This window comes from Cygnus olor, chromosome Z (genome assembly GCF_009769625.2).
Source record: "Cygnus olor isolate bCygOlo1 chromosome Z, bCygOlo1.pri.v2, whole genome shotgun sequence".
NCBI classification, from domain to species: Eukaryota; Metazoa; Chordata; class Aves; order Anseriformes; family Anatidae; genus Cygnus; species Cygnus olor.
This window is the reverse complement of record NC_049198.1, coordinates 40,247,370-40,264,741: the sequence shown is the minus strand read 5'-3', so window position 1 is coordinate 40,264,741 and position 17,372 is coordinate 40,247,370. Positions and strand designations below refer to the sequence as shown.

Here is a 17,372-nt window from a genome sequence, read left to right as displayed (position 1 = left end):
TTGAAGGTTTCACAACAGCGCTCATGGTTTTAAGAGGCTTCCAGCTTAGATGTTTGCAGTGTGTGCTACCTCAGAACTGCTGAAGGGTTGCCAATGCAACATCATGCTTTAATTGTGCATTGTGCTGCCGTGAAACACACCTGAAACATCATGTACCTCATCAGGCTGCCTTTGTCCTGAGTTGCAAGTATGAGGCATGAAAGCCTTATAAAAATGATTAAAGTAAAACCCAGGCTGCAAGGCTGAAAAGCACTGCACTGAGCAATGCACCCTGGTGAATGTGTTGGGTTTCCTGGAGGGCTGGGTATCCGACTGGACGTAGGGTTTATAGTGCTGTGCGACTGTTCATTCTAAACTTCAACTCCTCCTTTTAAGCAAACATAGGACTAATTTAGATAAGCTCTTCTAATCACAGAGGATGAGCTCATTGAAAGGGAAAAAATGTGTGATGTATCCTGAATGAAATTTTTAACAAGCAGGTCTTAACTTTAAATAGACAAATATTCAGAGATGTTCATTAAAAAAAAATACCATTTCTGGCTTGTTATAAAGAAATCTGAAGGTAGGAATGATCACCCATTAATGAATATGAGCCAAATCTTAATTCAGGCTGATTTCATATGTTTCTTAGGTTAAAGTTTGCAGGGCTGTAATTGTTACAGTATTTAGTTTATTTATTTTTTTAGTCTCTTGGTTGTTTGCTGCTGCCTATCATAATATCCTGCAAGTTGACCAAAAAAGATAACTTTTTCTTACTTTATGAATTTTTATGATTTAAAAAGACTCATAGTAATTATCTGAAGTTAGAGATCTTGGACAGTATTTTCAAGAACTGAAATTTACATTTAGGCGATTTTAAATATTCGGTCGTATGCATTATATTATACTCATATATGCATATATGATTTTTGATATTATACTCATATTTATGAGGTTTGGTTTAGTTATTAGTTTAGTTGTTAAATCACCCTTCTATACCACATCTTCAAAATGCAAGTTTCAATTCAGTAGTACGTCAGTTGTTACTGGTACTGCTGTTCGATATCCAATTGATCCTTGTAGTTACCGTATAGAACAGTTACAAGTGTAGAACACTTGACACTGTTCTGCCCTGCACTAAACAAACTGTCAGCATTGTGCTAAAAAATCATGTTTGCATCCAGTGACTAAAGTATATCCTTCTTATTTGTCTTGCAGGCACAGGAGAGAGTGGAAAAAGCACATTTATCAAGCAGATGAGAATCATTCATGGATCAGGTTACTCTGATGAAGACAAAAGGGGCTTTACAAAACTGGTGTACCAGAATATCTTCACAGCAATGCAGGCCATGATCAGAGCCATGGATACCCTCAAAATCCCGTACAAGTATGAACATAACAAGGTGAGATTTTTGTTTATTTTCATAGCTGAAGTTTTTTCCTCTTTTTGTTTCAGGAAATACACTGAAGGTCTTCAAAAATTATGTCACATACAAATTATACTCAATGTTCAGAAGAAAGGGTACATCTGTCAGTCCTGATTTTAGTTTTCTGGCTTTTGTGCTGCTCTGACAACACAGAGGTACTGCTTCTGTAAGAGAACTCACCTCAAAAAGATGTTTGAGGGGTTCATCACAGGGCAGTTTCAATGGCAGGCTGGTGTTTCTTGAGACTTAAATTCTTTTCTTTTCCTTCCAGCTCATGGCCAGAGCACAGTTAAGCTATTTTTTCAGTCTGCACCAATACTTCTTATGGTTTGCCATTAATGTGGATTTTTTTAGATTAATAGAAAAACATATGGAGATACCTGGCTTTGAGCATATTTGAAATACAAATTTTGACACAGATTTTAAAACAGTCCCATTCTTCTGAGATCAATGACATTGTTGAAATGTAAAAAGACAAATTATATTTGAAGTGTTTGTAAGGTTTATCTATGACTAGCCTAAATTCTGTCCAAAATATGCATTAAAAAAAAGATAAAATACTTTAAGCATTCCATAAAGAGCGGAAATATACAACGAATAATATACAATATACAGGAAAGCACAGGATTACATCAGCATGTCTCTCACTTCTTGCCATAGGATAGGAGTGGCATGGCTTTGAGGAAAGTTCCTGAGAACTTGTCCTGATTTTTACAGTTGAGTCATTATCAGCAATGTTGTCAGGTGGAAAGGTTAAGATCTCTCACAAGAACAGGGCTTGGCTTTCTTTGAATCTTGAATTGTGTGAAAATTGAATGATAATTTACTAGTCCTGGATGAAAAGAACGTTTTATTAAAATAAATTTATATTAAAGTTTTGTTTTTTTTTTTTTAACATAAACTATCAAAACCAGAGAAATTTATGAAAAACAAGTAAACAAGCTGCTGCTAACCAGGGAATTCAAGATGAAATAAATCTGTGTTAAGACAAAAATCTTTTTTGTCTCTATAAATGAAGTTTAATTATAGAATAGAGCTGTTGTGTAGGTTTTAAGTCAGCTAATTTGGAAGTATTAAAGATAAAGCTTATTATCAGATAAAAGAAGCTTTGTTTCTCCATGGGAATCTGCCAGTCATTGCAGCTGGTCATCCCTTGTTGGTGATGTAATGTTGCAGAAACCCAAGAATCTTGCCGGAACCTGGGTTTATGCAGTGGGAAGTCAAGGGGATCCAGTCTGTCAAAATCTATATTGTTATCTGTTCTTAATGATGGGTTAGTGTTTTGAGCATGTTGGAAAAAACAATAGTAAAAGAGCCTGTTGAGCTTCCTAGTCTGACTGTGTGCTGGAGCTGTCTGATTTTCCCTCATCCCTCAGAAATCAAAATCAAATATGTAACTAGGATTAAAAAGAAAACTGCATTTGTACGCATATTTCAGCTTGTTGGCTGCATGTTTTTGCTGTATGCAGAGCACCTGACTTGAAAAGTTAATTGGTTGTGAAGCACAGCCATTTTTCTTCAGAATTGTTTTTGGTTGTTACTTTGATGTAGTCCTAATCCTAGAAAAGGTATTTTTAACTTGCAGTATGCTACAGAGTATATGCAATATAGTTACAGTTCAAGTTGAGAGTGTTAAATGTATATAGTGTTTTTCAGTTGGAATGAGTTAGTTTTGGCATAGTACACATCTGGTTAGAGCTGTTGACTTTCTCTACGTACAAATGACTTCCCTGGGAGTCTTATCTTTGGGCTTGGTTCTTTCAGAAGCATTCCCATCAGGTTTTAATAGGGCTGCATGTAAAGTAAAAGTTACCAAATGACAGGGTCTCAGGGGAATTCCTATAAAAATTCCTTGTGGAAATACAGGGGAAATCAATTTTTCTACAACATCATGGAGAAGATGGTGGTCTACTACACACATACTTTGTATACCAGCTTAATTTACTTTAAAGTAGTGACCACCAATCCATTGTTTAATCTTCTCTCCCTCTTTCCCTCTCTCCCTCTCTCTCTCTCTCCCTCTCTCCCTTTCTTTCTTTTAAAAAGTCTGTTGAAAACAAACTCATTAGTCTAGCAGTCTAGAAAACACAGGAAGGGCACTTCCTATTAATTTGATTCTCATATCAGGAAATCCTATCTCTGGAGAGAATATCTCCAAGTTTGAGTAACAACATATTTTTAGCACAGTACTTGTTTTGCACAATAGTTTAGAAAACTAGAGTTTGTTGATACTGATGTGGTTGTTCCTAAAGAAATGAGGGTTAAGTGACCATTCACCCCTCCCACACACACACAATTCTTCATGTTCTGAGATAGACTTTGGGGCTACAGTAGAAATGCTTCCCTCTTACTGTACCGATTTTATTTCCTTTAATTGATAATTGTTAAAGTTGGGGTGTTTTGAATCTCTGCTTCTGGAATTTGAACTGTTTTAATATCAAAAAGTTCAGTTAGTTAGACAGTTGGGGTCTTCGTCTGGTGTTTAACATCTAGTCTGAATTATTTTAATATAGTAATCATAGGAAGAGGCAAGTTTTAAGTTTAGCAAGTTAGTTCTTACAGAGTGCTATTGGTTTCATAGTCTTTAATATAACAATAGGGGCAGAGACTGAAATGAACTGTCCTGTCATATAATAATCTAGGCTTTTTGAAAGATTTGTTATGAGAAAGTTAACTGATAGTGTTCAGAGTGTGATGCCTCAGAACTATGGTAGGGCACTGTAACATGTAATGCATTTATTTTTCATGTTAAACTGCAGAATATGAGCTGTATTGAGGTTTAAGATAATGTGTCAGGGTGATCTCTCCTCTTAGGAATTTGTCTGTCATAGGAAATGGTGGCTTATGGATGGGTTTTTAGTTTCCTTTTGGGTAAATGTTGCTGTGTTTCTGTTAAAAATAACTAGATGTCGATAAATTTTCATTTGCTTCTTGAATTTCAAAGTACGAAGTAGTTTATGAAAAATGGAAAAGCATTGTTTTCTAGAAATCTTCAGAAGCAATTCTCTAAAATGCCTGTCTGCAAAATTTTTGTGAGTGTACAGTAGTAAATCATGTGCAACCACAGACATTCAAATGCACATTTTTAACACTAAAATCTATGTTAATTTTTTATAAACTATCTTTTCAGAAAACCAAACTATGTATCTATGCTTCTGTCATCCCTTTCAAATACTGAAATAAGAAAATGATCAATTTTAATCTTTTCAGTTCTCAGTTGTCTTCATAGCTGATTGGAAGCCCTCGTTTCAGATAACCTAGTCTCCATTTTTCCCTTTCTGGCATTTTTTAGCATGCCTAATGTTGCTGAAGGTGTGGAATATACATGGATGTCTTTTTACTTTTTTTCTGCTGTTGTTTCAGAAGTTCCACCAGATAAATTTATTACTACAGTAAAAAACAAGAACAACAATAAAATGTTACTATACTGGACACCTTCTACCACCGTTACCCCTTACTATTCCACTTCAGTGTAACCACCAAAATAAAAGTTGCTTTTTTGTTCAGTAGACTGTGTCAGCAGAGTGTCACTCAGTAGTGATTAACAGGCAGGAAATCTTGCTTGAGTCCCATGCCCATAGTTTCCTGCGAGACTTCTTAAATATTCATAACAAGATAACTAGTGTGAGGAAAAAGAACAGGCTTCAAGAAAGTTGTTAAAGAGGCTGAAAACATAAATACAAATTTTATTGTAGGCCTGGACATTCACTGTTAAGTTTCTATGAGTGGTTCTGCTGCTGAAGTTGTTTCAGTATTTACGCCTATTGGGAAATTCCTTTGGGGAATGCTTTACAGTGAAAATACACAGGTATCGGAGATGCTTTTAAAGTCCAGATTCATACCACCACTGTCTTCAAAGCCACGTTTACCTTGCTACCTTGTTTCTTCCAAGTCAGACAGATCCACTAGAGGAAAAAAATAAAAGTACAGACAGAAGTATGACAACAGGACCAGGTTTGGAGCCAGAGTACGTAAATTCTTATCTCGGGTAAACAGTTGGGGGTGTTAAATGTGCTAGACCTCTTCAGTGAAATTTGATGTTTTAGGAAAAAAAAAAAGGGGGGGGTTGGAGGAAAGGACCTCCCTCATATACTTTACCTGGTATGCAAAGAATATGAAGTATTCAATCCTGAGCAGGAATGTGCAAAGAGTGTGAGGTTTATTGACCCTCAGATGAAGCAGAATGTGTGGAATTTCTGGCCTTTTGTGGTTTGTTGCTGTTATTTAAAAAAACAAAACAAACAAAACCAGAAATGATGTTCTTGGGATGTTGAAATGAAATTCTTATTGGTTTGGAACACAGATAATAAAGTGGTTTTTCGGGCAGATGGAGAAACCCAAACCGTGCCATCTGCGCAAACCATTCTTCAGCATCTCAAACCTGAAGCAGAGGCCTTAAAGCAGGTTACAGGATAAAGGGTTTTATACTAATAGTGTTAGTTAAGAATTAATGTATCTTAGAACTATCAGTAGAACTTAATGGAGCAGTACCCAGAGATGTTCTTCTCCAGGTACTCAACAGTATAGAAAACAAGTAAACAGAAGCCTTGTGAGATACTTGAATGCTTCTAGTACGAGGGAGCTCCAGTGGATTTCAAAGTTGTTTCCTCATTATATTCAGCTTAAATATTTCATACCTTATCCCCAGCAGAACTGTCAGTTTTAGATACTTTTCCAAGTATAGGGAAAATGATTGTGTATCAGGAGTAAGATAGATGAGCAGGGTTGCATGCTTCCATGGAGAACTGAGAATATCTTTCTTAAAAGTAAGCTTACAGATGCAGGAACATTCTTCCTTTCCCCAGTAAAATTATAGGTAATTTCACCCATATGAAATAGAAAACTGTCTTAGCCTTCATTTCAATGTAAATTTGAAAATTCAATTTTAGCTACTCTCTTTACGGTGTAGTAAGATTTCTTCCTCCTTTTATATTTTGTTCTAAGAGAAGGTCTTTTCTAAATATGGTGTTTTAAGTGATTAACTGCCCTTTGCTAACAGGAAGTGATGTTGTATACAAAAGCACTTGTATGGGGTGTGATGTCCGTGTTTAATCCTTCCAGTTCCACCATTTTACTATTTCTTTTACTGTGGAGAATGGGTGTTAATAATACTTACGGATTCTTGTAGATTTTGTGATTGCTCATACATCTGGTAGCATTTTTGTTTCTTTTCTTTCTGACTTCTACTTCAGATAACGGTTGTCACTTAGTTATTTTGCTTACAGAGCATATTGTAGTCTGAAATGAAATATTCATGTGAGTGCTCTCTGAAAAGGAAAGAGTGAAATAAGCTCAGGGCAACTTTTGTATGTAATAGGGGTTTGGAGTTTATTTTAAGGTAAAAAGTGAGATTTTATATTCTTGGAATGGTTCTGACTTTTTTCTTGATTAACAACAGCTATATATACAATTTCTAATATTAACATAATATATTTTAATATATAGAATGTAAGACTGTAACAATATGTTAATATTGTTATAGAGGGAAATATTTCATAATAATAGCTTCCTAATAATTTAATTTATAAAAGACATGCTCAGGTTATCTAGTGTTTATTTTTGAAGTAACGTCAGATTGTAGTATTTTCTTAATATTTTCCTCTGAAACGTTATGAAAACGTCTTTCCCCCAGCAGACTTTTCTGGGGAACTCTGACTCATCCAGTTGTTTTCCATATATATTACATAGAACTACTAAAAAATTGTGAAATCTCATGCATTCATGGTTAATTTCTATTAACACAAGGCTTGTGTGAAATAAGGTTTACAGCAGTGAATTAAAGAATCTTTAGAAAAATGGACCTTTTTGCAGGTTTTGTCTCTTTTTCAGTTTGTGCTTTATATTTGATACAAGTGAGATGCAAGAAAGCTTTGTCTTACAATAAAATTCAGCTTTGGCTGAGAAACTAGGCTAATGTTAAGCAAGAATTTTGAGAAAACACCTTACTTGTTTGGCCGCCTCAATTACTATTTGTTTTGTATCATGGTGTGTATTGTCTGATAGTTACTCATCTCATTCCTTTTTTTGAAAGGTCTTTTGCCCATTTTTTTCTTCCTGGTTGAAGTAGGTGTAAAGTCTACACGTTAAGCAGATTACATATTCACACTTCGTTAGCCCAATCACACCTGCCTGTACTCAGGATATGGACCCACGTAGCTCTGCTCTTAGACGTTGTATTCGCTATAGGTGATTTCATAAAGGTGAGACAGGAGGCAAGAATCCAGTGCTTTGTTTCTGGAAAAGAAGGTTAGCAAAACAAAACCTAAGCATGACATTATTTGTGTTACGTTTTAATTTTATTTTTACAGGTTTATTTCTTTCCTGGAATCAAAACACCAGGATACTGTAGTGTGTATCAGCTTTGGTGTTAAAAAGTATATGGGTCTTGACTGTAGATTACTTAATATTATGGTGGTTTTAGGATATTGGATAAACAGGAAAATAATTTACTGTGATCAGGTCACTTTTGTGAACAGTCTTGAGTGTGACAAAACAGAGCTTAGTCTTGAGTTGGAAGGGTAGCTGGTACAAAGAGTTGCTTTTAATCCCTCCTACTACTACTCTAACTCCGGTGTGTCTCTCAATTTCCTTAGTCCCTATCACACAGGAGGGTTTATGGGGTGTGTGCCCTAGCTGGGAGGGGTGATACCATGGAAAAGCTGTTGCAATTAAGGTTTTTTTCATGCCAGTTGGGGTTGTTTCAGGACGTTTCATTTTTTTTCTCATGTGACCTACTGGCCACAGTTAAAATTTGCTTCCATTTTTTAACCTTTCCAAGCTAATTTCTAGATAAAGTGTCGTAATGGATTGCACTTACATGTTTTGCTAGTTTGGAGTGTTGGTTGGAAGTTTTCAAAATGTGGATGCATCCTGAATAGTTTGTGTTTGAAGGTGTTCTTTACTTCAGATTTTTATTTTTTATTTTTTAATCCAGCAGCAGCCACTGGTTTGAGAGTTTACACTCTGTTGTTGGTTGTACAAGCAGATAAATGGGTGTGCTGGATGAGTGAAGATACTTTTTGCAACTGGTCTCCAGCCTTTATCCAGCTATGCATTTTTCTACCCCCAACCAAATGCTGGCAGTTGTACAGATTGGGTGAGAAGGTAACTGGAGCATGAAAAAGCTGTGGGCACACCTGCTTCCCTTCTGGACTCCAGTCCAGCCAAATGCTGGGTGGAGGAGCGGTGGGGGATGTGCCACGGAGTAACAGCTATTGACATAATCCTTATGTAAGCCTCATAAATCCTATTGTGGCATTTGGGGTTAATTGCGCCACTTCACGGCTATTTTTTTATTTTATTTTATTTCTGTTTATCCAAAAAAGATAAAAGCACAGGGATGGGATTTAATGTTTAGTCAAACTTTTCTTATCTAGTCTGTATCTATTTGTAATCTACAGTGGTTTTACTATATATGTTGTAGAAGAAAAGCATCAGCTTGACCTTGGAAGTACGACTGAAGACTTGTTTTCCTAACTGTATTATTTGTAGGGCCACACTGTGTCATAAAGTATTTGTAAAGAGCTTCAGAACAAAGTAGAAATTAGATTTTTATGTGCATGCTTGTATTAGTGCCTTTTTATTCAATTACGATTATTTTTAAGGTAGCCCAGTGGTTTATTCTTTACTCCTGGTTCCAGGTGCTTGAAACTGGAGAAACACAGTAGCACCAATTATTCAAGGCTCCTTCAAGGATCATTTAAAGTGGAAATCTGCAGTGTACTATCGAGATAATCAATAGCATTTGTACCTACAGGTTTCATTAAGTAACCTCTCAGCCTACACTACCAATTTGTAGTTGTGCAGAAACAGGATTTGTACCCAATGTAAGAATTTTAAGAGGTGGTCTGATGTAACTGCACGAGAATTCAGTTTACTGCAATATTGCTTCTGAATGGAGTGTAGATGAAAAGGTAGTACCAGTTATCAGTCCACTTGTTCAGGAACAGAAAAGAATACATAATTTTTATTGGAAGTTTTGTTGTTGTTGTTGTTTATTCAACTTTTGGTTTTTTTGTTCATTAATTGTATGAATCAAGATGCTATTCCATGAAAAAATCCATTCCTGTGTCTTAAACTGTAACAGCATATGTTGAAACGCCATTTGAGAATAAAACTCATGCCAGAAAAATTCATTATACAAGCCTCTGAAAACTAAACTTACTTCTTAAAGGCACGTGTCCCAATCAAATAGGAAGTATGTTGTGCAATTTTAAGTTCTTGGAAGTTAGCCTTTTTATCTTTTTTTTTTGATTTTAAACCTCATTCACAAAACAAAACCATATAATCAGATAAAATTGTGTTTTCTGGGGTGGAATATTTGTGTTTGAGAAACTACATACATTTTTGTACTTTGTCCTTTGACCTTATGCATATGTTAAAGCTGCTTTCATTCAAACTTCACTTCAGCTTCTTTAAAGCTGGAATCTTTTGCTGTAGAGCTTTAATTTCTTATTCCCATAAACCCAAAAGTTTATGGGTTAATTTTGTTTTGTTTTGTTTTCCTCCTTTCCTTTCTTTTACTTTCTCTGTCATGCTGGAGCTTTTCAATATTGCCTTGACCTTTGAAAGTTAAGAGTAAAAATAAAGGATTGAAAATAAAGCCACTCATAACGGTGCAAAAACATCCTGGATATTACAAGTTTTCTTGTGGTCGGTAGTCTGCAAATAAGAAGGGTACAGAACAGAAGGAGATATGACATTAAAAATATTTTAAGGAATTTTTGATTTAGATGTGCAGTAACAATTTTGGGAAGAAAGTAACTTCAATATTCTCTTGTGTGAAAAAGATGGAGTTTTTTCAACCACTTGTTGATTCATAAACAACTTCTGAAAAGAACTCTTCTGCATCAAAAAAAGTTAAGTGGTTCTTCGGTGGTAATGCAGATGCCATCAGTATTGGACTGAGACATCACTAAAAGACATGAAGAGTGTTTGACCATGTATGTTTGACATTTATGTACTGTCATGTGCAGAGTATAAAATGTATTTTATAAAAGAATATTGGAGTTATATCATAATCGGAGTTATGATTCAAACCTCATTGTAAGAGAAGTTGTTTAAGGATATTTATGAGGAAATTGAGGATTTGTGAATGTACAGATCTTGTCAGAGGTTGCAAAGGAGCCTGCACAGTGACAGTAAAGGAGGGATTTCTGTGAGGGAGGACACTGATGGTGCAGGTAGTTCCTAAACCACCGACAGGAAGTTTCTAAGGGCCGTTTGTGATTTAGAGGGAGCGTGTCTGTTCGTGTGGGCTGGTTAGTTCACAGAATGCCGTTCTTTCAGTGTTTGTGTAATGATACCATGTTTGTGTACAGTTCATTTACTGCTTGTGACCCAAGTCTTCCAGCTCTTGCAGAGGAATCTAAACTTCTGTTGGCATGTTTCCAAACTGAGCCTTGGAATTTTTTGAATTTCATCAGTAGTTCTAGTGCCACTGACCAGGAAAACAAATGGTGCGATCTCGTTATTAGACTCATTGTGAAAGGCTTGATTTCAAACACAGAAGTTCTTCAGCAGGGCAATATTTATAAATAAAACCGTCCTAATCAGAACAGGGCACGGCAGCACAGCCTTGTAGCTCACGTCCTTCTTGTGTGATAAACAATGACTTGCACTGGCTGCCCTTGCTATAGCAGTGTAGTCATCCACTGCATTGCAAAATATTTTAAAGTGCAGCTCCCTCCTGTGAAAAACTATTTTTTTTTCTCATCTCTATTTCAGGAAAGAAATTTACATTCTACAGTAAATTTTCCAGCAGATAATTCTAATAGTAGAAGCTGTAGCTCAATAGCTAGCTTGCTCCCTCGTTTCCTGATTCCAGTGGTGTGTGTGTGTGTGTGTGTGTGTTCTTACTGCTATGTTTCTGAGTATCTGTCCCTTTTCGACGCCTGTCATCCTTTGTGGTCTTCCTGTAGAGCTTCCGGTGTACTTCTGTCTGATGATACCATATGAATCAGCATTGCGGGTGGTGTTTTATACATCTGACAAATGAGAAAAATGCAACAATTATTTTATTTTTTCTTTATTCAAGTCAGTCTTATTCAGAGAATTTCTTTCTTAATTCAGATTGGGTTGCATTTGTGTGATCCAGTAGGTGGTTTTTTTGTTTGTTTGTTTTTTAATTTATCATCTGCTAACTAGGATATGCAATACAAAAGAACCTTTTATGAATGCATCCCATGCAGGTGTTATAACTGTCTTGGTGCACTGAAACAGACACCATCTACAGAATCCTTGTCAACATAAAATGCAATCAAATTGTGACTGTTGAACATTTTAATGCAATTTTTCATTGTGTCTTGCATTACTGGTTGAAACTACATGAGAATTAGATTGTATAATTTCTTTCCTCTTTGGAAAGGAATGAAAATTAGATTTCTCATATGAAACTAACGGGATGAGAGGAAATTTAAACAAATATGCCTTGGAGGGGGTTTGCTAGGACTGTATATAGTGGTATGAAGGGAACAACGCAGTTGAGATGCAGTCTGAGTTGTCAAAAACTAGTTTCTAAGGTAAGGGTTAATCCCTGAAGATAGACCTGTTCAGTGATGCTTCTCCAGTGTTCTATTGGCCTTATCAAGTCATTATTCTTCAAACACAACAGTCAATTTCTCAGCAGGGTACCAAATATATATATTTTTTTCTTTCCATTTTTTCCCCCCTAAACATGTTATTTTGGCCATTCTAGATTTGGTGATTAGCGTTTCATCATGGTAAGGCCCTTTTTTTTCTCTTTTTTTTTTTTCACCTTGGATATTCTCTGCGTCAGATCTTGCGCAGTTGTATTTTGCTGAAGAGGAGGATAATACACAGGAACTGTTAGACTGCTTCTACCTGATCCCATATGTGTTTTGAACTTTTAAGTTTTTCTGAAACTTGCTGAATTTCTTAGGGTAGTCTTAATTTTCTCCGTCAGTGTGGATTGTGTAATTAATCAAATGGGATCATTATTTGACATAACCTCGTGTCATCCAGCTGCATGAAGCTGAGATGGCTGTGGAATACAGGCTTCCTGATTCAGTAGCATTTTCAAACACCCGCTTTGCAGAGACAGGGTTATCCCAGCTGCAGAGGTCTGGAGATGTTAATACAGTGCTTGTTGAAAATAAGCGTTCCAAGGGACTGTGGAACCAAACAGAAAACAATGCCATAATTCTAGATCTGCAGTTGGTGGTATTGCACAAAATGCAAAATATCCCTTCTGTAAGATACATGTAAAGAAGGGACAGTAACTATCTCATCCTTACGATGAGCAAAAATGTTATGCATGCTTTTACTGTGAAGTAATTTTGCTTTAGAGACTGGAGTTCATAGATACTTTGAAAGGCTGAATAAAAATGTGCTTAACCAGAACCCTACCGCACCCAAAATTCAGACATCTGTATTCATCTCCCGTCTCCTAATTATGCCTCACTGCATCAGCAGATGAATGTAATGAAAGAAACAAGGATAAATCTTCACTGTTATGATATGTTATGGGTGCCAGCACTGTTACAGTTTATAAATAAAATCAGTAAGTGAGCAAAGCATTTTCTTCTGCACTTCATAGATTTTTTTTCCTCAGCACAGCCAGTAACAGAATAGAGGAAAGGCTCACACCCTTTAAAATGTTTCTTCCGTTCTCATGCAAGCTTGCCATTTTGAGTGTTAGTCTGTGCTGTATTTCATGTTCTTTTTTACAGCATCTTGCTAAGCAGAGGCCTGTGCTGTTAAAGACCAATGGGTAGGCCTGAAATAGTAATAAATAGACCTCAAAATGAAGCATAGCACTGGAGAGGTGTTCAGAGCTGTTATGCAGAAAGGGTAGAGCTATTCCTCCCTCCTTTCCAGTGTGCTGGGCTGTGGCTCCATCCAGTGCCCCTGCCTCTGCATCCCTTGCCCCACTTGCAGCAGCACTCTCATAATGAGAAGTGCCAGAATAACCCCATATCTGATTTATGGTGCAGAGTCATGAGTGGAAAGCAACCGTGGCATGCCCAGATGCTGAACCATCATCAGCTACAGAATTTCCCATCTGTAAGTGAGCTGAGTTAGGCTGTAAGGATCCTGCTGTCGATCCTTGTCTCTCTCACTGACTCGTGTGGCCACAAGAACGTCAGTTTTACCAGAAACGTTGAAGATGCTTGTTAAAGCTGGGTAATTCAATCTAAATATTCTATAGTAATGCATTAATTTATTTTGATTGCTTAAAGTACTTAACGTAGCTGCCAATAAGTAAATTGGTTCAGCATATCTAGGAAACTAGATATGGGTCTTGGACTAGATCCCACAGCATTTAGATTAATATTAATGCTATTTACTGTAAAGATATAAAACTTTAAGTAAATGAATTTGAATAAGTCTTTTTCTTCTTTTTGACCTCTGTATAAAATAAAACTGTTTCCTCCTTTATAAAATCATTGTACCAAAGTGTTAATCATACTAGTATGGGGTTCCCTCAAGACTTGTGTGATTGCAGAAGTGAATACCAGAACCACACATTTGTATCTCAGTGACTTGTGCCCCCATGCAGGCAAGCAGGGCTACAGGATCTCCAAATACAGGAGCCAGTCCAGATAATTGTCTGTGGAGATTTTGGCTATTTGTGACCCACTTGCAACCTCTGTGTTTCCACACTTGCTTCCATTCTCATGCGGTATTCACTTTGTACGTGTTTAGAGATGTGGACCACCATGAGCTTTGACAAAGCAGGAAAAGCAGAGTAGTATCTGCCAGACCCATTGGAAGCTGATGAAAGTTAGGTCAGCCCTGAGGAAGTTCTAGCTTAACTTGGAGTAGTGCCTGAAGGTAAAAGCTTCGACAGTCAAGAGGGTATAAAGGTGATACATTGTTACTGTATGCCTTCTATTTTTTTTTTCTCCCTCTTCTCACTGGTTTTAAGTGTGTTGAGCATATGTTGCCTGACTGGCTTTCTGGATTTGACCTCACACCTCACATGCAACAAGAAAACGTTCTAGAAAATGTCAGTCAATACCAGCCCCTTTTTGAGGGGTTATTTTAAATGTGCATTTTTCACTGTCTTGTGAGATAATGCAGGTGGTTAGATATGCTTTCCACTTGTGAAAGTGAGGAACCAACTGTTGCCCTGAGCTAAATCAGAAAGTCTGCCTGCTGCTTCAGCAACTTGAATTTTGCTACTAGGTCTTATTTCTTTCAGACCTGATCTGTTTAAGACTTCTTTTTTCTTTTTGATTTATAGAGGTCAATACTATTCATTCATCTCCAAAACCAGGATGGAAAAATACCTCTTTTTCTTCCTAGTAAAAAATGACATAACACTTTGAGATTTAAGGTATAAACTGTTGCCTGATGAGTAATTTTCTGCATTCACTAGTTTCTGAATTAGAATTTCACGCACAGAGGATTTTATTTTGCTTTGCCACAATAAAAAATAAAATTCTGCTTTATTCACTTAATGAAATTCTGTATTTTGGATATGAAACAACAGTGATTTAACTACAACTTGTAAAGAAGGGAATCTGTAAAGAACTTTGCTTATAAAATACTTTTAATATTGGCTATATAAAAGCCAAGATAAAAGATGCTAGCTTTGACAAATGCAGTTTTCCTCTGAAGAATCATAAGACAAACTGCAGTAACTTTCCTTTAATCTGATGAAGTTAATGTTGCCTCTTCTGGCATTGGTTCTTTTAAATATTTAAAAAGAAAATCTCCATTCTCTGCTAAAATATGTCTGGTGGCATTTTAAAGCTTTTTTTTTTAATAGGTTGCTAATTGTACTAGCAGTTTCTAGACACAGGGAAAGGCTTTTGATGTCTTTGTTTTTAATTCCTAAATCTGGATTCAACAAGAGGACACAATGGAGCTGCTAATTCCACTTTCAGTTACTTTTTTTTGGGGGGGCGGGGTGAAAGGAGGATAGTAAATCTGTCTTCTGTGATAAGTTGTTACAAGTGAGTCTTAATTTTGGAAATTGCAGGATTGTGAATAATCAGTTTGTAATAAATGCTAATGGTTTCCCTCATCATCTTCCTATTTTCTTCTGCATTACTTTCTCTTCTCATTTTAATGCACTTGCTTTTTAATCTTCTACCGTCGCTGTTTCAATTTTATGAAGATGGAAGAATGCATTTTTGCAGCTGAACAGAAGTCAGTCTTACCTTAGTAGGAAGGCAACGCTTCCTTCTTTCCCTTGTCTTCCAGCTCTTCTAATGGAATGCTGTTAAGCTGAAGTGAATTTGTGCAAGGTAGATGGACAATGAGAGTGCCATGGATCTTCTGTTACAATACCCCTTTTTAATTACATGACCTGCCTCACTGAGGTAGAAAGAGCCTGACTCAGCTGACCAGTATTTTCCTCCATCCCATCTGTCTTGTTGGTATTGGTACACATTATGTATTGGTAGGGTATGTGACTTCCATACTGGTAGTGCTCTCACACATACATCAGCTGTAGTCCATAGGTCAGTTAAGGGGGATGTACTGACAGGGGGTGTGTGCAGGGCAAGCAGACTAATCTGCTTCTAGTAGGAAGAAACACCTGATTTTTATGTCTTGAATCTGCAGTTACCTACTCATTGTTTATGGCTCCTTTCAAGCAACAGCAGCCCAGAAGAGCAGTCTGGTTCAGCTGCGAAGTGATTTGCATGCAGTTAACTGGAATGGGTAGTTTGCCCCAGAGCTCTTTCACCTGTGGATGCTTCTTAGTACCTGTGACTTTATATGGATTAACTTTTGTAGGAGTTACTCTTTGCAGTTAAGTAGTATTTAGCTACTCATACAAGAGCCCCAGTACCAGCATTTCAGATTAGACAGAGATGGTAAATGGCTTTCCTATCCATTTGCCTCAACAAAAGAATAAAGATGAAAGATGTGGTTGAAAATGTAACCGAAAAATGTGAGTGTTCTTTTGAGGTCTTCACTTTGCAGCCATTTTCCCCTCTTGACATCAAGCATCTTTCGAAGCATGCTTCACAAGTCTAGAGGAAGCTCTCATGTGAAAACCTTTTCATAAAACTAATTTAAACAAATATTTGAAGAAATCTTTAAGCTTTGTAGTATAAAGTGAACTTGATTTAGCACATAATTATTTTTCTCTTTCTTCCCCAGAGGTGTGACTCAGCATTAGTTATGATGAGTCCAGTGGTTGTTCTCTTATTCATGTTGATGAGCACTTGTTCAAACTAATACCAGATTATTCATGTAAGAATTCATGAGCATGAATAAAGGTTGCATAATTAGGCTCAGTATATTTGAAATGTCTAAAAGATGGGTGTCTAGTTGATCATCTTCCTCTCCCAAACTATGAGACTCACTAGAATCCATCTTAGGGGTCTAATGTAACTTTTTTTAATGCTTGGTGTTAAGGCTTAGTCTCAATTCTCGGCATGCAGAGTGCTGTCACTTATAAAATCTCCATTCAAGAGCTCAGCTCAATTCAGGAAACTTGTGGATTTTTCTGTTTCTGTAGTCTGTATTTATTATATAGCAGCCAATAAAACTTAGGCTTCAGACTGTGCTACAGACTGTCTTTTGGTGAGCTGCGTGAACACAGTTTTTGTAAGATGCAGTCTGCCCATTTTCTGGAGCTTTTCTTTGCTAAGCTAGTGAGGAACTGGAACTTTAATGTTACTGAGGGTCTTATTTACTGAAGTGAAAAATAATGGGAAGCAAATGTCCAGAGAAAGATTGCCAACAGTAAGTAATTGAAATTCATTTAGCGTTGTCTTTGACAGTGGAATACTGCGTTTGACTCAATGTATTTAACGCTTTTTTTCCTTAATCATACAAATCCATGTTGTGGTCCTTACACTTGTGCTACCTCTTCTCCCTCATCTGTACTGTGCATAAGGGGAAGAAAAAAAACATCCCAATTCATGAAATTCGAACTAATTAATTCTAGTCCTTTTCCAAGGATGTAACTTGAATACTGTCTCCTTTTTAAACCTCTTAGGTTTTTCTATCTTAATTTAGAAAAGAAAAATGGTGCTTGCTAAC

The 17,372-nt window shown here is 36.6% G+C and overlaps 1 protein-coding gene across 1 annotated transcript in view; it reads left to right on the top strand.

The window, feature by feature from the left end:
* Positions 1 to 17,372, top strand: part of LOC121062097 (guanine nucleotide-binding protein G(q) subunit alpha) — a 132,781-nt gene that overhangs the window by 43,118 nt on the left and 72,291 nt on the right. Inside the window, exon 2 of the mRNA XM_040541735.1 lies at positions 1,198 to 1,382. Coding sequence (XP_040397669.1) covers positions 1,198 to 1,382 — 185 coding nt within the window. The remainder of the gene's footprint in view (positions 1 to 1,197; positions 1,383 to 17,372) is intronic.